General features: G+C 40.8%; 1 protein-coding gene across 1 annotated transcript in view; it reads right to left on the bottom strand.

The window, feature by feature from the left end:
• Lix1 (limb and CNS expressed 1) overlaps positions 1-21822 on the bottom strand; it is a 54475-nt gene that overhangs the window by 23607 nt on the left and 9046 nt on the right. Inside the window, exon 2 of the mRNA XM_051164489.1 lies at positions 6502-6665. Within this exon, the coding sequence (XP_051020446.1) occupies positions 6502-6665 (164 nt within the window). The remainder of the gene's footprint in view (positions 1-6501; positions 6666-21822) is intronic.

Below are 21822 nucleotides of genomic sequence, written 5' to 3'. Positions count from 1 at the left end.
GCCTTTCAAATGCAATGGGGTCATGACTACCCTCCTATCTTTGTGTCTCAGGGTTAGGATGTTTTTCTGTGCAGATTTCCACCAGGAAATGCATACTTAGTGTGTGGGTGCATCTGAGCCTAGTACCAAAGACAGGGAAAAAGCCAACAATTCTTTCAAACAGAAATATTTAGGATTAAAGCAGCATAGATACAGCAGGACCTTCACTTCTCTGGGGAGAGTGGAATGTGAAAGCAAGGGCTTATGTGATTACTAGCAAAAAAGCATTGCAGTTCTGTTTACAGTATGTGAGTTATCAAATATTCTCCCATTCGTGGGGGAGAAAATTCTTAGTTTTATAAGCTGAGTTTTATTGTGATTTAGATATGTCTTTACTTTCTTGGGTTTTGAGAAGACTCGAGCAATTTATAAAAGTATAAAACATGTTTTTGTGCCTGATTATACAGGCAAAGCATGCTTACCACCTTAAGTAAAAGAATCCACCAGGTGTGGTGGCGCACACCTTTAATCCTAGCACTTGAGAGGCAGAGGCAGGCTGATTGCTGTGAGTTTGAGGCCGACCTGGTCTACACAGCAAGTCCAGGACAACCACCAGGGCTACACAGAGAAACTCTGTCTCAAAAAACAAAACAAACAAAAACCAAACAAACAAACAAAAAAAGAAAGAAGAAAAAAAAAAAAAAAAAAAAGAAAGAAATTCCATACAGCATTCCACTTTTCCTTGTACTCAGTATAATCTTTGTAAAAGTAGTTTTCTTAGGTATTTTCATAAGGAATGACTTTGAAAAGCAGAGTGGCAAAATAAAGTCCATGAAATGAAGAGAAAGAGCTTTGCAAGGACAAACCTGCTCCAAGTGGTCTCTCTTGGGCTCCCTACTGTACAGGCCATTGTACAACAGCAGAGATGAGTTAAACACGGGTCGAGGGAACCAATCAAAAGTCCGCTGGTAGAAATACCGAATATTTCAACCTCACGTACCTGGCATTATACGACTAGTCGAGGAATCACACTGTAGCCTTGAACACCTATGCTTATTTTCTATGTAACACTTTTAACAATAGCCCCCCAATAGTTAAGAAAGATATACTACCATAATAAGTTAAACATTCTACATTTCAAATATGTAAAACTATCACATCAATATTTCCATTTTTCTTTAATCATATTTACATATGTAAATAATTACATAGTATAGTACTATATGTAAGGGAAATTTTGCTTTTACTAAAGATAAGAATGTAATCCCTCATTCCAAATTATCCTAGACAATTTTATACAGAAGACCACATGATAGCCTTTAAAAAAAAAATCAAAAACGTTTAAAATAAAAATATAAAATAACATACTCGAGTTTTCTTTTGGGTTTAGGAAAAAAAAACCCAACTGCTGGAACAGTGGGTGGGATTCCTTCTGAATTCATGGCGGGGCTGGAAGATGAGCTGGGGCCTTGCTTGTTTCTATGGTAAATGTGGGAAATGCTGCTGGCTTTCATGGTTGTGATGTGTGGCTACGGGAGGATTAACTGCCTAGACGCTCCACCCCCACAAGTGGGATAATGAAAATATGCTCAGAATGCACGAATCTCTATTTAATGCTTATAATATTTGATGTTTTCTTCAATTAAAAGAAGCAATGTTGGTGTGTTCCAGCATAATTTCTTGGGAAAAGTTTTGTATCCATATAGGTTATTTTGTTTATTGTTTAGATATTTGAGAATAACACCATATTTGCACTTCTCTTTTTCTATACTGTAGTAATGTATGAAGGTCTGATCTAAAGGCAGGACTACAGTGATTGCTCTCTCTCTCTCTCTCTCTCTCGCTTTCTCTCCATCCCACCCCCATCTAATGGGATTTTTGTTGAGGGAGGACTATGGTGTCAAGATCAACTGAAAATGTCTTAATTGGCCTCATGGACACAAGCTTCCCTCTTACTCCAAGGAGAGGTGCTTTGCATAAAAAACAGTGTTAGTTTTTGTCCTTCAAAGCCTTGGAAGGCTTTTCTTTTACTGGTCAGAGAACTAAAGATTATTCTGAATACCACTGTTTTAAAGAAATGAATGAGTGTAATTTCTTACAGCTTTCATGAAATCGCTGAAAGCAGAGGGATTAGTTCTTTAAGCGTAGCCCGTACTCTAAGTATTTCCCATTACTTGGCACCGCTCAAGGCGATGCCCATGGCGTAGCAAGAAGCCTACTCAGGCATAATGGCTTCTCCACGCTCCAGCTCGTGGTCTTGGCATTAATAATCCGTCACTAGATGATTTGCTATGTACACGGGTGGCATTTGGTTATGAGAAAATGCACAGAAGGACAAAGTGTATAGGCCAGCTGTTGGCAAAACATAGTTAAATGTTATATGGTGAAAAAAGCATTTTAGATGGTTTTTGAACTGAAAAAGAAAATGTGTAAGATATCATCGTTAGAGAAATTTTCAGTCCTCTATTCTTTTCTAATTTTTCTTTTCCCAATAATATTTTGGAGGGACAAATGGATTAAGGGGCTAGATTGGATTGCCAGCCACCCAAACACTGTTCAAAATGTATTCAATTCAGGAAGTTCTGGATCTATTAAAGCAAAAATATTAACAATCCCCCTGAGAACCTTAAACTATGGCAACTTAAACATAAGGAAGCAGAGACCTCGAGATGATCAGAGAAGTCACACAGAGCCTCCCTGCTGATGGATTTCACTTTTATTTTTTTAAGGCCACAAAGAGGATGTTGGATCCACCACCTAAAGGCAGTCCTATCATCTGAGTCAAAATTTATGATACAAGAAGGAAAGTCACAATTCTCATGGTAGTTAAAACAAAAACAAGGGCACTAGAAATTTTAGACGCATGTCCTTTATATATATACTTTATACGACAAATGCATTCCATTTTAGATAGATTATAATAAGTGCTTTTATTGACTGTAAACACAATGCATGCCTGGGTATAAGCATAGCCATCATTGGTTATTCATGGTCATAAAATCCAGAGAAAATGAAGGGGTTGTAGACGAATTATTTCACATTGATTTACTTTCAGTACTTTCACCATAGGTATAAATAAGACAGTGTTGGTTCATTCCAGGGGTACTGAGCCCTTGTAGTGGGATGTCTTTGCAGATTATTGGTTATATACAAGGATAATGACATAAAGTTATTGTTGGGGTTTGTTATTCATTCCTTTGGGTATTGCTTCAACAAAATGTATTAGGCTGTTACTATGTGACACAGCAGTACTTAAGCTTGTGAAGGGTGTAAAGCTATGGGCCCCTTCTCTGGGGTGTGTGTGTTTTATTACAGAGACCGGACACACGCACGGGTTAGACACTAACAGAGAAGAAGCACATAACTGCTTTGGGGAATCTGAAAAGGTAGATTGTTTCCAGTGGAAGACACAGAGGATATACATTCTTGTGAGGAGACCGGGAAGGCGGGGCAGGATCACTGAAGAATGGGTCTCACCGTGAGTGTGGGGGTGACTAGAAGAGATGAAGACATGGGGTGGAGGTGGGGTGATGCCAAAACGTCAAGTGTGGGAGAAAGGATTCTAGGAGATAAAGCCTGGAGGGGAGCTGGAGCCAGCTGAACAGGCGTTTGCCGCAGAGGGACTTAGACTGACAGTTCTCCTCTCTAGCCAAGCTTTTTTCTTTGGAAATAATTTTAGAGAGGAGTTATAAAGATAATATAGTTTCCTACTAGCCAAAAATGGTAGGTTTTTAGATGTATTTATTTGCATGGTGTGTGTGTGTGTGTGGTGTGTGTGGTGTGTGTTTGTGTGTGTGTGTGTGTGTGTGTGTGTGTGTGTGTGTGTGTGTGTGTGTGTAGGGGCCCTTAGAGGCCAGAGACATCAGACCCCCTTGGAGATGGGATTAGAAGTGATTGTGAGCTACTTGATGAGGGTGTACAGAATTGAACTTATGTCCTTTGTAATAGGCATTTCTACAGACCTCTTATGTTTTTTTTAACATAATGATATTTTGTAGTGTGCTTGTATTACACTCCTATGAGTGTATGATTTGTCTCTTAAGTAGTGAGAAACATCTCTTAAAATTTTTACTTTGTTTTTTATTAGTCAGAAATTTCAAAGATGTCTTTCTTATTTATCTTTTCAATGAACTATGTATTTTGTTAACCAAGTTTGCTGTATTTTGACCTATTTTGATGTCAGTGACCTTAAAGTTTTCCCAAAAGCCAACTATATACTCAATATATTCAATATAATTTTAAAAACCAGATTAATGGACAAACGCAGCATCAAACAATTCTTCAGCACACCTGTTAAGCAGAGTGCACTACTCACTGACTCTGACCACGATTTCCAGAGTCCGCTCCTGCCTCGTCTTCCCTGGCCAATGGCTAAAGATAAAACGGAGCATTCCTCCCAACGTCCCAGCTGCCAGCCTCTGTCCTTCCCTGTTCTTTGGCAACCATGCTATGCTGCAGCTCCACCCCATAGATGTTAGGGACTCACTTCCTGGAGTTGCCGGTCTTAGCCTCGCTTAGTTCTAAAGCGTCTTCACGTTGCCACAAGAGCAGTCTTTCAGAAACACATCTGAATATACTGTTCACACTCAGGGTTGTGATCTTACTTGGTATGGAATCTATATTCCTTTGTAAAATGTGATGGCCAAGTATTTAAACGTAATCTTCCATGAGTCTTTTCCAAGCTTGCACTTTGATAATCCTGAAAGTGTTTGTGGTTCCCTCTTTTGGTGTGCTTTTGCACACACCATTCCTTATACTGAGAACACTTTATCTTTCCCAGTTGGCTAAGATACCTTCAACCATATACCTCAGCTTCAATTTACATCCCCCAATAATCTCCAACATCTACACAGCATGGGTTTGTTAGTCTGTTTGTTTATTAAACTATACTTTTTGGGGGTCGTGGGGAGGCTTAGCTGGTAAAGGTGCTTGCCGCCAAAACTGATGACCTGAGTTTGAGCCCCAGGCCCCACATGATGGAAGGAGACAACTGACTCCCACCAGCTGTTCTCTGACTTTCACACAAGCAGCATGGCACAGTGAGAAAGAACACACACACACACAGACACACACACACAGATACACAGACACACACACAGTATTTTGAAAGTTTTAAAAGCTTGAAAACACTGTACCCTTCTCTCATTACACAAAGCATTTGAGACAGTGTAAAGCAGATATACCAGGCAATAATATAAAGTGGAGTGATATAATTAATTCAAAGGGAGAATTTAAGTAGAAATAAAAATAACACCAGGTATGAGGATAGCTTTAAAAGTGTTGAGTTCTGTACACATACATGATAAATATATATACACTGACATTTTTCATCCAGGCTTCTTAGCTGCCAAGGCTCAGAAAGAAACGTGGCTGTATATGCTTTTTCATGTTAGTGAAGCCACAGTGTTAGTCCCTGAATGAGAGATGGTTTACTGCATTTAAGGAGAACTTGTAAAGAGGACCGGTAATTTTAGAAGCTCCCTTGCTTGTGCTTGCAGTGACCCTTAGATATAACTCCATAATTACCATAACTTAAAAAAATATTGATTTCCTAAGGGTATGGAACACATCCTCAGCCTGCTTGATGTTTCCCAGAGACTCACTGGATAACCAGATGTTGAGTATAATGTAGGCGAATCCGCCGTTGCCTAGGAGCATTTAAAATATGCCTACATCTACACATAAAGAGAGAAGAGTATCACCTAGTGGGTGAGGGTTATAATACCTGGAAAGCCGGCAGTGTAGCACATATGTCATGCTAAATGTACTTGCTATGATTTCTGGCTAATCCTGTGGGTATTTCCTATCTCAAAGCTTGGAAAATTGGAAGCATAAATAAGTTTTCCAAGGGGTTACAAGTAGGCAGAGGCAGGGCCTGCAGTACGCGTAGGTACTTGGTCTCAGCGCTCAACTCTCTGCTGTTGGTCTATGCTTTGGTGTAAAGTAGACTGATTACATTGACTTAAGTTTTTTTTTTTTTATTTTAATATTTACTTAGTTAGTGGTTAGTTTTGAGACAGGGTTGCATTATGTAGCCCTAGTTTAGAACTCTATGTGTAAATCAGGCTGGCTTTGGACATATAGAGCTCCACCTGCCTCTGCCTCCTGAGTGCTGGATTAAAGACTGTGCCGCAGGATGGTCAAATTAACGAATACTTAATCACAACAAAGTCATGGTAATGCAGCTTTTCAACTGATAAAAAAGGCCGTATTGGAAAGCTTTGTAACTATTTTCTAGTTCTATACATTTTACTCCAGAATATTTTTGAGGGAAAGAACAACAGGTATCTTGGAAATGAAATGCTATGCTATAAAATTCGTTTTCTGTAGGAAAGTATCAGGGCACATCACAATAAAAACCTCTTCTTTCTTTCTTTTTTAAATTGGGGCTGATTTTTTCCAGTATATGTTATAGGATATGGTTCAGTTTTATCTGCTATATCTAAAAAAACTTATAGCTATTTTGTGAGAGGCCAACTCTGCTCGGTTACCGTTTGATAACAAGGGGCCAGCTGCTCCTACCTGAAAGTTGCCGAAGCAGCTCCCTCCAGGGAGAGTCACATAGCTCACAAAGGGAGGTCCGGAGGACGGCGTTGACTCATAGACCACCAGGCCCTCACTGGACAGTGTGGCTCTTTGCTGCTGCTTGCTTTCCCAAAATTCCTGTAACATTGACACAACATTCACTGCAAAAGACAAGAAATAGTGTCAGTTATAAGAGAGGACGTACACTGGTAGGAGCCCACTGTTTGGCTGGATTTTGCAGCATGGCAGTAGTCATTTAAACAGAATATGTACACTGTGGCAGCTGCTTTCAACTGTGAAGACACTTTAGTTAAGTATATTTAGAGAATGTTAAGAAATATAACTTTAACACATGCTTGTATTTTCTTTATGAATTACAGAGAGTATGTGTGGGCATGTGCATATGTTGGCATCTGTATAAAGCACAGAGGACAGCTTTGGGGCTCTCTCCTTCTATCGTGTGGTACTCAGGAATCAAATTCAGGTTGTCAGGTTTGGTGACTGAGCCATCTGACTGGCCTATGTGTATGTTTCACAATAATGAGACTCAGGTGGTTTTAATACCCAGTTCTAATGAGGTTGTAGTATATCAAATTTATTTTATAAATTATATTAATATCAAAATTTTAAATCTGACCAGTCAACTCTGAAATTTTGCCTTGGTAGATTTTTCCAGGCCTGTGATTATGTATAGGCCATATCCAATTTCTCAGACTCGAACTTGAAAAGAGAAAGCCACACTGTGAAGTAGAGATGTAAGCAATGTAACATTAATCTGGGCTCACAATTCATATGACTTAAGAAACATTCAGAAAGGAGAAAACTCTTGTGTTCTCTCTACACCAATCTAAAGGAAAGCCAAAGGCAATTGTCAAACAATCAAGAGCCTGGAAAAAGTCATGCACGAATGTAATAGCACAGAGTCTTGTGGAGACAAAGTCCGTTAGGTGATTTTTAGAAAACGCAGGATCGGCTAGAGCCATGTGTTTTGGATTAAATGACCTGTGATAGCCTGCAGAGGTTCCAGATCAAATTAGGCTGGTTTGTTTATCCTGTACTGCAAATTAAATTGGGGAAATTAACAAGGATAATAGAATTGTGGAGTCGAAAGTGACCTTATGAGTCATGTCGGCTAAGCTTTGCCCGATCCAGGAATCCCTTGCCAGCCCTGCTGCCGGAACAGCTGTCAGTCTGGCCTGTACCTGCATTAGCCACACTCAACGCAGACATCTTCAATTGCTGATGTTTCTGTGGAAAAATGAGCTGCATTCTGCTTTCCTTTAAGGTTAATGCAAGGGGTCCACCTCCCTTTCTAGAAGGTAACACTGGATATCTGTCAGTGTTGCTCATGGGGTATTTGCTCACTTTTGTGTGTGACTGGGACAAACGGTTCCCTTGAAGTATCATATAGTCTTTATGGTTGGGGCTGGGGATGTGGCCAAAACGTACACATTTAGAGGCAACAGTCCAAGACTTTTGCTGGAAATTCTCTTCTTTTAATGTGTGTGTTAGAGGAATAGGAGGTAGGTGCAGCACTGTCCAGTCAAGAAAGAAAAATGGCTTGAGAGGAAAATGAATACAGAGAAAGGCAGCACAGTAGACGGGACATTAAATGCTGCTGGCTGAGCACCTTCATCCACCTTTGCACAACCCAGGCTCCTTGCTTTACAGTGAGTTATCTGAAACAATTAATCTGCTTTTCTCTTAAGCCCCCTTTGAACTGCTTTCTCTTACTTGCAATTTAAAGTGCAGCAGCCCAGGGAATGTGGATTTGCTCAGTGGCAGCCTGCTTGCCTGGCAAGGTGAGGCCCTGCGGTTTTGCCACAGAGTTTGGTCTAACAGCGAGAGCACCATTCACCCACAGCTCTGAGCTGGTCCTGGGACTACAGGCATTTATACCTCCTCCTTACATTCCTGATAAGCTCCTGGTGTACAAGGAAAGTTCCAGAGATTCTCCAAGGAATTGGATACCTTTCTATCTTAAAAAAAAAACAAAAAAAACAAAACTGGTTTAGTATTTAAGTGTTCTGGAAATATTTAGAAAAAGTAAGCTTAACACAGGAAATGTAGATTAATATATATGGAGGGAATTAAATTGAAGATTGGTGAATATGGAACTTTTAATTCATTTGCAAATTTAAAATAGGGTTTTATACTAGTTGATAAAACTCAAAGTAGAAATTAGCTATTTTTATATGTTCAGCTGTTCTTTGCCCACATCCTCTGCTGTCTTCCAGTTCTGAGAAGACAAAGATTTGCGAAGAATCTAGTTTATGTCTTTACGTGCAATTGAGCCACTGAATTCATCAAAAGATGCTCTGAAGACTCAAGCCTCAAGCCTAAAATGGAAACTAGTAGCCTTTCGGTCTACTAGTCAACAGAGACTATTACCCTCCCCTTCTCCGTTCATCTTCAAATGAGATTACCCTTCTGGCTAGAGTAGGGAACTGAAGGCTCAGGATTATCTAGGTAACACACACACACACACACACACACACACACACACACACACACACACACAGGAATTTTGGCCCACATAAACAAATTACTTGAGCAAAAGAGCTTGAAAATAAAGATTTAGCTTTCTGCATGAACAAAATGAACATCTTTCAACCTTTCGTTATGTAACCACAAAAGATTCCTTTGATAGCACTGGAGATGTCATCACCCCTAGAAGAGCAACATGTGTGTGCCTGTGCGTAGACGGCGCCTATTTCTAGCTGTATCTCCTCTTGCAACTGGAAATCAGGACGTATGGAGTGCATGAGGAAAAGGGCAACGCTTGCTGTCTACAACTCTAAAGGTCAGTTGTATCGGAGGGTGCTCTATTAATAAAGCACGTGCTTCCTTTTTGTTTAGGGTGCATCAGTAAGGGTTATAAACCATTGCAAAGAACACAGGGTAGGCAAGTCCTCAGTAGTTCCTGCCTCACAAATATGTCTGTCAGATATATTGGGCCCGAAGGCTGAAGATGATGCTCCAACGTTAGTGAGAGTTTTGGGTGGCTATTCAGGCAGCAAATTGTCTCTGTCATCTTCTCATTTGGGATTCTGTTAATCTGCACCTCCTGTTTACTCAGGTAATTAATTTTATTCCTTCTCAAATCTCTGACGGGGTTGAAGACCAGATAGTTTAGTTTTACAATTAAACGTAGTTGTTTAGGGGTTAAGATGTTTTTAGGTCTAGATAGATGTTTTAAGTTGGTAGTGATGAGATATGGCAGATATTGATTTGCATTCAGAATTTTAGATAGATCAAGATAGGAAAGATGCTTTCTTCAAGGCTGCCAAATACAAATAGCCAAAACACTATGAATGTAACATGAATAAAATTCATGATCGCTTCGTGGTTCTTCTTGCTGGTAGGTAGTTTATTGTATATATGTGTAATAATTTAAATGTATATGTAAAAAATAAAAAAAGAAGAGGGTACGGATTCATTGCATAGTTCGGTCTCTAGATACCTCAGGCCCAACTCCTGTCCTCCAACGTTATGGAATAAACTTGAGCTACCAAGTGTGCAAACTCATCTCTGTGACTAGGGACTCGTCTCTGTGTGTGCCAGCTCTCTAATGATCCATGCCCTTTCTCTTGAATGTTTCCTTAGTCATATTCTTGACCTATTTTTTAAATGCTTACTCTTTACTTACTGCTTCTCAGCTGTCATAAATATGTTTGAGATAATGAATGAATTAAGATAATTAATCAATTAAATATATCACTCAGCCATGGAACTATTTGTGGCTATTGGTTATTGAAGTTTTCATGTTATAGTCAGGCTGCCAGTAAGAATATTCTATGTTAACTGTCTGCTTCCTTAATGTTGCTTTTGTTTTTTACTCATGATGTCCTTGCTTTCTTATGCACTATTTCGTGAAAGACTTTTGACAAATACCCCCAATTCATGATTTCTCAGGCCTCATTTATTTGACTTCTTAGCTGACAGTACATTTTTCTGTCTATATCTCCTCTTGTGACTGATGGTAGACTGTTGAAGTTATTTTTATGTGTTTGTTTCTTTTAGCTTATTTCTTAACCCAGCTATCATACAGATAATCGAGATTATTTTGTAATACAAGGCTTCACAACACAATCTGAGCAGTTTAAGTAGGTTCTTAACCCTTTGTGCTATTTTGTCTTACTCCCAGCAAACATCCCAGCACTGCTTGCACTTTGTAGGTTCCGGGCTTCAACTCCTTGCTCTTGATCTCCCTTGGACATCTCTCCATGGCTGAATCCCGTATTTCTTCTTGTTCTTTTGTTATTGTTGTTTTGTTTTTATTTTTGGTGTTTGTTTTTTTGAGACAAGGTCTCTCTGTGTTAGCCTTGGCTGTCCTGGACTTGTTTTGTAGACCAGGCTGGCCTTGAACTCACAGTAGTCTGCCTGCCTCTGCCTCACGAGTGCTAGGATTAAAGATGTGTGCCACCATGCCTGGCTTCCATATTTGTTCTTCTAACTAATCTTCCCTTGGCTGGCAAGAAGTCTAGCCCTATTCTTTCCCCTGTTCATCAATTGGATGTAAAATGCTTTATTGACATATTGGGGATAATTGGGGAGCAGAGTCCACACAACATTTAGACAGAAAATTCTCAGAACAAAGCTTGACAGACATTGGAGGGTACAGAAATCAGTATTTAAACTACATAATAACCTTATGCTTACAGTGCACAGTACACACAGTGTGAGCTATGCATGTTGTGAACCAAGGTTGTAGTGAAGTTATGTGATACAACATAAACAAGCAGTGCCCTAAGCAACTTGAATTCAACATTCATTTGGTTTTAAATTAACTTTTGGTCATTGCATCTGAAACATGTTGCTGTTGCCAATGGTTTTTTTTTTTTTTTTTTTTTTTTTTTTTTTTTTTTTCAGCCTCCACATTCAGTTGACTTCACATGGAGTCAGCACAACAGTCTGAGGAGGTATTGTCTGTGGCACATTATTTGAAGGTATGCACTATTTCTCTCAAAGTTTACTAAGGTTGCTTTTATAGACTCTACTTTCTCTCAATGGATACTAGAGCAAAACAGTTTTTATCAACAGCCAAGAGAAGGGGTGTGCTAGTGAGCCGTGGCTGGGTACCAAGAGAAAGCACAAGGAGACAGTTTGGCTGATGCTGGAATCAAAAGAGAAGCACTTTTGTTTTTGTCAAGGAAATTGATGCCAGATGATACAGCTGCATGGAGAAGTATGGTGTCTGATGGCCATGGCAACAATGTAAGAGGAAGTAGGTGGAGGAACTGTGAGGTGATCCTAGAAATTATAGCAAATCCAAAGCTGTTTCATAACTTCTATCATCTTAGAGCGTCTAAGAAGAAAGGAAGCAGCCAGGCATGGTGATTCACCCTTGTAATCCGAGCACTTGGGGAGGCAGAGGCAAGTAGATCTCTGTGAGTTTGAGGACATCCTGGTCTACCAAATGAACCCAGGACAGCCAAGGCTACACAGAGAAACCCTGTCTTGAAAAAGACAGAAGAAGGAGGAGGAGGAGTAGAAGGAAGAAGAAGAAGAAGAAGAAGAAGAAGAAGAAGAAGAAGAAGAAGAAGAAGAAGAAGAAGAAATAACTGTCAAACTGTTTAATCTGTCCCCCTACCTTGAATTGTTTCCTTGGGTATACTGATAAATCTCTTCAGCAGTTTGAATGTTTTGTACATCAATAAAACAATTTGCTATACAGTTTCTAGGTATTACTGTGGAAAATATCATCCCCTTTTAATGTATTATAAAATCTGACAATAATTGTGTTTTTAGAGTAGCAATTAGACTACCCAGATACTCTTCCACATAGCATGCTTTTCTTTTTCTTCTTTGTCAGGTTTCTGTTTTCACTATAAAACCCAGTATTGAAGCTTTCACAAACAATGAGGAGAGAGGAGAGAGAGAGAGAGAGAGAGAGAGAGAGAGAGAGAGAGAGAGAGAGAGAGAGAGAGAGAGAATATGAACAGTGTAAAATACCTTGGCTATCTAACCTCCCTGGCTTCAGCATGAATATTCTCTTTTTCTTTGAACTCACAAGACTTATTTTTTTTTTAATCCCTGGCTTAATTCAATTTTTCTCTTCTACCTTGAACATTTCTGCCCCAGCTTACATCTACACTTCTGAAGAAACCCCACCTCCTGCATCACACCTTATTCACTGAGTGTAGCGCACATGTGTCTTCTTTCCTGAGCTCTTGTTCCGTTAGTGGCCCTGTGTCTTAGCACTTAATCTCCTATAAACCATGCTCATAAAATGGATATGGTGCTCCTGGCTAAATTTATCAAGTCAGACTTTGCTGGACTTTCTTCTGGCTAGAAGAATGGAATGTATTGCGGTAACAACTCTTCGGATAAAACTACAGATTTCTGTGATTTAAATCACAGAAGACTATGGGATCCATGAAGGGATAAACTCCATTTCATTCTACTCCATGCCTTGCTTGGGCACTCACGAAGAGGACAGACGTGTCCTCTTAGAAACAGTCGGGACATTTATTCTGTGTCTAAACAACACTGCATAGCCTGAGCAGTTGTGCAATTGCCAGAATGTACAGGGAGTAAATGGATTTCATTGATTCTTGGAAAGTTCAGGAACAGGAATAGAGAGAAGAATAGAAGGAACAGGAGAGTTCTGTGGTAGATTTTACATATGAACCCTAGTGGTTCTAAAACATCACAGCTGAGACAGTTGTAACCTGCCCAGCTAGATATGGTGGAGTGAGTGAGAAATGGGACGCCTAGCCAGAATTAGCACACGACTGAGAGCAGCAGTAACCTCACTTAGGCTGTGTCTTTATTAACTGTGGCTTCAGGAAATTGTGCATGGGGATGGTGGGTCCATTTGTCTTGAGTGCCAACTTTAATTGATTTATGTTCCCTGCTTGCACTGCTCTACTGAAAAATATCTTCTGAGATCAGTGGAACAGAACATCCCAGTTAACAAGCAATTATGCACTGTCACAGTCTATGTGTGACCCTTAACCTTGAAATACAAGAAACTTCAAAACAGGCATCTCAGCTCACATAGATTTACAGTGTGTCTGGAGAAATAATATATTAACTTATAATTTAGTGAATAAAAATGTTAGAACACCAACTGTTGAATAGAGTGAGTGTTAATATTAAAGCTTAAGAAACCATGGCACCATAATTAAATAAGTTCAAGAAGATGGATGTGGGCCGAGAGTTCTAGAAAAGTCTATGTAGGAGGAGAATCTATGCTGAATTCTTAGGGAAATGAGATACACAGACACTGGGGGAAAAGGGAAATTATACTCTCAGAGCAGAAACAATGATGTTAAAGTTAAAAAATGAAGAGAAACAATTATTCATTTTAAAAAGAATTACATAAGATGATAAGAAAGTAGACTGGAGATATCTGGCAGCTTCTGGCGTCTTTACAAGTTTGAAATTATGATCGATTGCTTGACCACAAGGGAATGTAGATGGTGAAGAAAGGCACAGGAATGACACTGGGAACAGTAGACAAATGCCAGGTGAAACACAGAAAGATTTAACTTCAGATTTGTAAAAGTTAACAATGGCTCTTAACATTGAGCAGCAGATAAAGTAGTGGCAAAGAGGAGGATGCTTTTCTGTAGCACTTTAAGGAAGAGCAAGGAAGGCCTCAGACACATGATCTGAAACTCTGCAAAAATACAGTTTAAGGAGGGAGATGTGTGGTCTACACAGGGAGCAGATGCTGGGGAGAGGGCCCTGCACATCCTAGCTTACTCTCCAGGGCCATGGAGGGGAGCCACCTCAAGAGTGAGCTTATAACCTGAGGCATGGTGGCACAGGCCTTTAGTCCTAGCATTCTAGAGGCAGAAGGCTGAGCTTGAGGCCAGCCTGGTCTACAGAGTGAGTTTCAGGACAGCCAGGGATATACAGAAAGACCTTGTCTCTAAAAACAAAGCCAAACCCCAACCGACCGACCAACCAACAAAACAAACAACAAACAAACAAACAAACAGTGAGCTTCTGGCATGAGAAGGCCCTACACTTGCATTCTTATATCTCTGCGGTCCAAAGCCCTCTAGCCAGCACTGGATAAACAGAAAACTACCAAATAATTACTTTGTGCATGGGAATGTATGTAGGTGCAGCATATAGGATTACATGCCCATGACACATAGAGGAAGGCTACATTTGGAAACTGCAGTAAGGCTTCTAAAAAGAGGCAAGATCAAGTGTCAATACATGTTAGGATGGAGACTACATAGCTAGGCACACGGATCACACGGTATCCAGGTCTCACCACCCCAGCCTTTGCTCTCACTGCCATGCTACTGTGGGTACTACAGTAAGGCTTACATAGCAAAAAGACCTTTCTAGTCTAATCAGTTAGGACTTTAGAGCAAAAATGACTCAATATTCATCTTTCTTCCATGCTAAGTAAACTGCAGAACTATTTGGCAAAACATTTGAAAAAAAAAGTAAACATTCTATCTTCTAATTCCTCAGGCAAAGAGGAACATTGGCATTTATCTTGTCAGCATTTTTTAATCATTTGGCTTCTGTGTTGGTTTTATTGTGTTTTATCCTTTGCATTACTATTCTTTTCTCTTTTTTCACTTCTTTCATTTTTTATTTTTATTTTTTTACATATACATTTATATTATTACACACATATACAATAAACTACCTACAGCAAGAAGAACCATAAAATAATCAGGAATTATATAAATGTTTCATTCGTAGTGTTTTGGCTATTTGTATTGACAACTTGAAGAAAACATCTTTCCAATCTTGGTGCATCTAAAATCCTGTATGTAAATCAATATCTATTATATCTTATCAAACCTTCATCCCATATGCTTTTATTCTCACTATAATTTTTAATTTTCATTGTTAACTTCAGTAGATTATAATCATTACAGACCTACGCTTCTGAATGTATCTATGGAACTGTTTCCAGAAAGGTTTAACTGAAAGAAAAGATGCCCTGAATCCAGGCGGTGCCACCACACAGGCTAGAGGGGTTCTAAACGGAAAAGAAGGAGAGCACGAGCTTCTCAGTCTCTCTCTGCTTCCTGACTGTAGATGCAATGTGACCAGCTACCTCACCCATCATGCCTTCTCTTTGACGTAGACTGTACCCTAAAACTGTGATCCCAGATAAACCCTTCCCTTTCTCTATTTGTTTTTCTCAGGTACTGCCACACGTAAATGAGAAAAGGAATAAATGCACTCTCCTATCTGATTCTTTATTCCTTCCTCCACTGCTTCTTAATTAATTATTAATATTATTTCCACTCACTAGTTTCTAAATTCCTAGTTAGTCCAATTCTTTTTGAACTGCTGTTAACTGTGATCTATGCTATTCAGTGGATGGTAGGGAGATTCACACATCAAGAGAACACTACTCACTAAGAGGTCTCTCCTATAAAATATGAGACATATAAAGGAATATAGATATGTATATATCCTAAAATATATGCAAGTTGAGATTTAGAAACACAAAAAAATGAAAAAATGAGGCAATACAGATTCTTCAAGTATCCATAACTCTTCAGTGACTAAATACCATAATATTGAAATAGTTAAGATTTTGGATAAAAAAAATTCAAAAGTATAGCTTTAGAAATCATCTTTGGCCTCAAAGAGAATTCAATAAAGCAGATGGAGGGTGAAGTAAAGAGGTGAATGACATCCAAAGACTTAGATGAGAGCAGCGGCGGGTGGCTCATGCTAATAACCCCAGAACCTGGGAGGTAAAATCAGAAGGGTTGGGTTGGGAGTCAGGAGTTCAGGGTCATCCTTAGGTGTCTGAGTTTCCTTGGGCCACCAGAGATTTTACATTAAAAAAAGAAGAAGAGAAAAGAAAGAAAAAACAAAAGAAAACAAATAAACCAACAAAGAAACCCAACAACCAACAAACAAAAGAAACAACTCGGGCAAAAAATTCTGCAAATTGAATAAGATGAAATTGAATGATTCCTGAAATTTGTGGACAAATGGATTGAACTAGAAATTATCATAATGAGTGAGTTCACCCAGAAGCAAAAAGAGTCAAATGGTATATACTCACTTATATCTGGACACTTGCCCAAGGGGCATGTCCCATGAAAGTCTTCACTTACCAGGAAAGTGGGACAGAGGGGAGGACATCCTATTGGGACTTTAGGTGAGAGAAGCATGGGAGAATGGGGAAATAGAAGGATCCAGAGGGTCCTAGAAACCTACAAGATGAACATTGTGATGCGTGGATCTGGGTCCAGGGGTCCTGCTCAAACTATGGCACCAGCCAAGGACAATATAGGCAGTAAACTTCGAATCCCTACCCAGATCTAGCCGATGGACAGGACATTCTCCACCATTGAGTGGAGAGTGGGGTCTGACTTTCATGCAAACTCTGGTGCCCCATTTTTGACCTTGTCCCCTTGATGGGGAGGCCTGGTGGCACTCAGAGGAAGGATAGCAAGTTATCAAGAAGAGACTTGATACCCTATGAGCATATACAGGGGGGAGGAGGTCCCCCTCAGTCACAGTCATAGGGGAGGGGAGTAGGGGGAAAGAGGGAGGGAGGGAGGAATGGGAGGATACAAGGGATGGGCTAACAATTGAGATGTAATATGAATAAATTAATAAAAAACAAAGAAATTGAGTGATTATTTTATTCAAATAACAATAAAGAAGTAAAAGCAATAATGACCATAATTTTTAAGAATTCTAAGAAATTATCAAGGGACCAAACCTAAGACTCTTTGGCATAAAAGAAGGAGTTGAGATACAAAATTAAAGACATAGAAAAACTAATAAAAATATGTAGAATCCTTAAATAGATATGTCCAGAAGGAAAAAACCTCTTCAGGTTACACTGCAGCCAGAATGCCAAGATAACAAATAAAGAATATTAAAAGAAAAAAATACCAACTCACTTATAAATACAAACTCTTCCATAGGGGAGTGGGGTGGGGGGTAGAGGGTGGTCTTTGCCAGTTGGAAAACATCCCTAAAGACTCAGGGAGGCTATAAGATAACCCCAAAACTCATACAGTTCACGTCTGCATCAATTCTCATGCTTCTTGTTGCTTGGCGGCTCATCAATCCACTTTGAGAGAAATGTTCCAGAGAAAAATTCTAAGAGGCTGCTTTTGGTCCTTGATGTTTCTCCCGCTGCTGCTTGTTCCTACGGCTGTGTTTACTGTTGAAATCCTGACAACAAAGGCTGAAATCAGCCCCAAGGATCTGAGTCTAAGAAGGCCTACCTCCACTGTCACTATGAGCCTTCTTTCTCTTTTGTCAAGGGTAGGTGAGTTGGAAGGTAAAGCTGTTAAAGAACCCCTGAATAAGGTGGGTTTCAAAGCCTACAGTGGGAGGTGCCAATCTTAAACTGGTGGTCCTGGGTTCTAGAAGAAAAAATGCTGAGCAAGCTGTGAGGGGCAAGCCAATAAACAGCACTCTTCCACGGCTCTGCATCTACTCCTGCCTCCAGGTTCATGCCCTGTGTAAATTCCTGTCCTGAATTCCTTTGATGATGATCTGTCATGTAGAAATGTAAGCAAGATAAACCCTTCCACCCCCAAGTTGCTTTGGTCATGGTGTTTCATCACAGCAATAGAAACTCTAAATAAGACAGTACTAATAGAAGGAAAATCATTAAGAAAACCTGATTGTAAAAATATACAAACCAAATATTCAGGTACCTAATGCCATAATCCTTAGGCAAAAAAGGGACAGTGGGTGATTTTAATATATCACTGTCATCAATAGATAGATCATCCAGAAAAAAAAGTCAATTTAAAAATCTTCAGTCAAATACCAAATCAAAACAAAACAAAACTTCAGTCCCAGCACCTGGGGAGGCAGAGGCAGGGAGATCTCTGTGAGTTCAAAGCCAGCCTGGTTTACAAATTGAATCGGGTAGGCAAGGCTACACAGAGAAACCCTATCTCGGGGGAAAAAAAACTTCAGGGAGCTGGAGAGATGGTTCAGAGGTTAAGAACATGTACTGTTCCTACAGAGGACTGGCGTTCAATTCCTAGCACCCATATCAGGTAACTTACAAATGCTTATAATTCCAGCTCCAGGGGATTCCTCCAACCCCAGGCACATACATGGGCATACACACATGTACATGTAAATAAATAAATAAATTATAAAAATATTTTTAAAACTTCAGATAATACCACAGATAATAACGGACTTATCAGACAACTGCAGAATATTCCACCCAACAGCTGTAAAATATATGTGCTTAATGCGTATTGTTTAACTTTCCAAAACACACCACACTGTAGACCATCTCAACAAATACAAAAAGTTAAAATAACCTATTGCATATTATCAGATGATAACTGGGTAAAACTAAAAATCAATAGCAAGGGAAAACACAAATATAAGAATACCCTTAAATTAACTAATGTATTTTTGAGAAGTTAGTAGATAACTGGACAAATTAGAGGGGAATTTGAGGTTTACTAGAAAAAAAATGGTAGAACCTATGAGACATAATAAAGGCATGTCTAAGAGCAAAGTTTGTAGCCATGAATGCCCAAACTTATAAAAATTAAAGCTATTTTAATTAAATAATACATGATATACTTCTAGATCTTATAAAATCAAGAATAACTCAATTAAAATACAAAATAGAAGGAAAAAATAATGAAGATCAGAGCTGACACTAATGAAATCAGAATAAAAAGAATAATACAGAGGACTAATGAAATGGAGTTGGTTCTTGAAAAAGAAAAGAAAAAGAAAAAAGAAAATCCCTTGTCCAAATGAACTTAAAGAAAGAGAAGATAAAAACACATCAAATTAGGCATGATAGATTACAACAGATACCATTTGTCCTAAGCAATAAATAGGGGATACTTTGAAAAATTCTAATTTAGTAAATTTAAAAGCCTCTGAATAAATGGATACATTTTCAGGTATATATGACTTATCAAATTGAACCAGGAGATTAAAAAAAAGTCCAACCATATTTATATCAGCCTATACTATTGGAACATTAATAAGGAGTCTCCCTATAAGAAAAGCCCAGGACTGGATAGATTCACTGTTAAATTCTACCAGACCCTTAGAGAAAGAACTGAGGCTGAGAAGGATAGAGTGTCTGTGGCGACTTGAGTGAGAATAGCCCCATAGGCGCACAGATTTGGATGCTCAGTCACCAGGAGCAGCACTGTTTAAAAGGATTAAAAGATGTGTCCTTGTTAGAGTAAGTAAGTCACTGGGGGTGGGTTCTGAGGTCTCAAACGCTCAAGCAGGGGCCCAGTGGCTCTCTCCCCTGCTGCCTTGGGGCCCAGTGGCTCTGTCCCCCTGCTGCCTTGGGGCCCAGTGGCTCTGTCCCCCTGCTGCCTTGGGGCCCAGTGGCTCTGTCCCCTGCTGCCTTGGGGCCCAGTGGCTCTCTCCCCCTGCTGCCTTGGGGCCCAGTGGCTCTCTCCCCTGCTGCCTTGGGGCCCAGTGGCTCTGTCCCCTGCTGCCTTGGGGCCCAGTGGCTCTGTCCCCCTGCTGCCTTGGGGCCCAGTGGGCTCTCTTCCCTGCTGCCTTGGGCCCAGTGGCTCTGTCCCCCGTGCTGCCTTGGGGCCCAGTTGCTCTGTTCCCTGCTGCCTTGGGGCCCAGTGGCTCTCTCCCCTGCTGCCTTGGGGCCCAGTGGCTCTCTCCCCTGCTGCCTTGGGGCCCAGTGGCTCTGTCCCCCTGCTGCCTTGGGGCCCAGTGGCTCTGTCCCCCTGCTGCCTTGGGGCCCAGTGGCTCTCTCCCCTGCTGCCTTGGGGCCCAGTGGCTCTGTCCCCCTGCTGCCTTGGGGCCCAGTGGCTCTGTTCCCCTGCTGCCTTGGGGCCCAGTGGCTCTGTCCCCCTGCTGCCTTGGGGCCCAGTGGCTCTGTCCCCTGCTGCCTTGGGGCCCAGTGGCTCTGTCCCCTGCTGCCTTGGGGCCCAGTGGCTCTGTCCCCCTGCTGCCTGTAGCTAGAGAGCCCTGTTCCTTCTCTCGCACCTGTCTGTGTGCTTCACCATGCTCCTTGCCATCATGATAGTGGACTAAGCCTCTGACATTGTAAGCACATCCTAATTACATGATTTCATTGATAAGAGTTCCGTGACTATGGTGTGTTTTCGGCAACAGAATGGTGACTAAGACAGTGTCAGACTCCTGTAATCCTAGAGGCAAAAGCACAAAAATTTTGAGTTTGAGACTAGAGTGGGTTATAAAGCATGTTCAAGCCACATCCTCTTTTGAGTGACCATGGTGTGAGAATGTTTTGGTGATATAGTACATGCACAGCATGTACACAGCCCTTGCCTGATACCTAGTACCAAAAGGAGGAAAGGAGGAGGAAGAGGAGGAAGAGGAGGAAGAGGAGGAGGAGGAAGAGGAGGAAGAGGAGGAGGAAGAGGAAGAGGAGGAAGAGGAGGAAGAAGAGGAGGAGGAGGAAGAGGAGGAAGAAGAGGAGGAAGAGGAGGAGGAGGAGGAAGAGGAGGAGGAGGAGGAGGAGGAGGAAGAAGAGGAGGAGGAGGAGGAGGAGGAGGAGGAAGAAGGAGGAGGAGGAGGAGGAAGAGGACGAGGAAGAGGACGAGGACGAGGAGAAAATATTCCCCCTCCTTACATCAATGATCATCAGACTGTTCCATAAAGAGGAAAGGAAGGATACTGCCAAACTCATTACAAAGCCAGATTACCATGGTAACAGAACAAGATGAGGCTATAGATACATGTAGACGCACAGACATATGCAAGCATGGATATGGAGGTGGGGTCGGGAGAGAGGAAGGGAAGGAAGAAAGGAAGTGTGAGGCTTTATGTGCTCTGTGGATTGTAAAGTGTGTTTTATATGTCCACTGAAAGATAAGCACTAGTTGATATACTAAACTATGTACTACGTTTTGTCTCCTCCTTTATTATTAAGAGGTGGACGGTTGCGGAATAATTAGACGCCTGTGCTCCAGATTCAGACAGCCTGGGTTTGAATCCTGTTTGTACTATAGTAAGATATATCTAACTGATCCAAACAGAATTTTTTCATCTGAGGAAAGCAGTGTGTCTTAAAAAAGAAAATGCAAGCAGTGGTAGTGGTACAAAACCTTTAATCCCAGCACTTGGCAGGCAGAGGCAGATGGATCTCTGAGTTTGAGGCCAGTCTGGTCTACAGAGTGAGTTCCAGGACAGCCAGAGCTACACAGAGAAAGAAAAGAAAGAGATGAGGGGAAGAAAGAGGGAGAGAGGGAGAGGGCGGCAATGAAAGGGAGGGAGAGAGAGGGGGCGAGGGGAGGGGAAAGGTGGGAGAGAGGGGGAGGGAGCGAGGGGGAAGGAAAAGGAGGGGGGAGGGAGGGGGACAGAGATGGAGGGAGGGAAGGGACAGGGTTGGGGGGGAGGAAAAGAAGAGAGGGGAGGTGG

This window comes from Acomys russatus, chromosome 21 (genome assembly GCF_903995435.1).
Source record: "Acomys russatus chromosome 21, mAcoRus1.1, whole genome shotgun sequence".
Taxonomy (NCBI): domain Eukaryota; kingdom Metazoa; phylum Chordata; class Mammalia; order Rodentia; family Muridae; genus Acomys; species Acomys russatus.
This window is presented reverse-complemented; position numbering and strand designations above follow the sequence as displayed.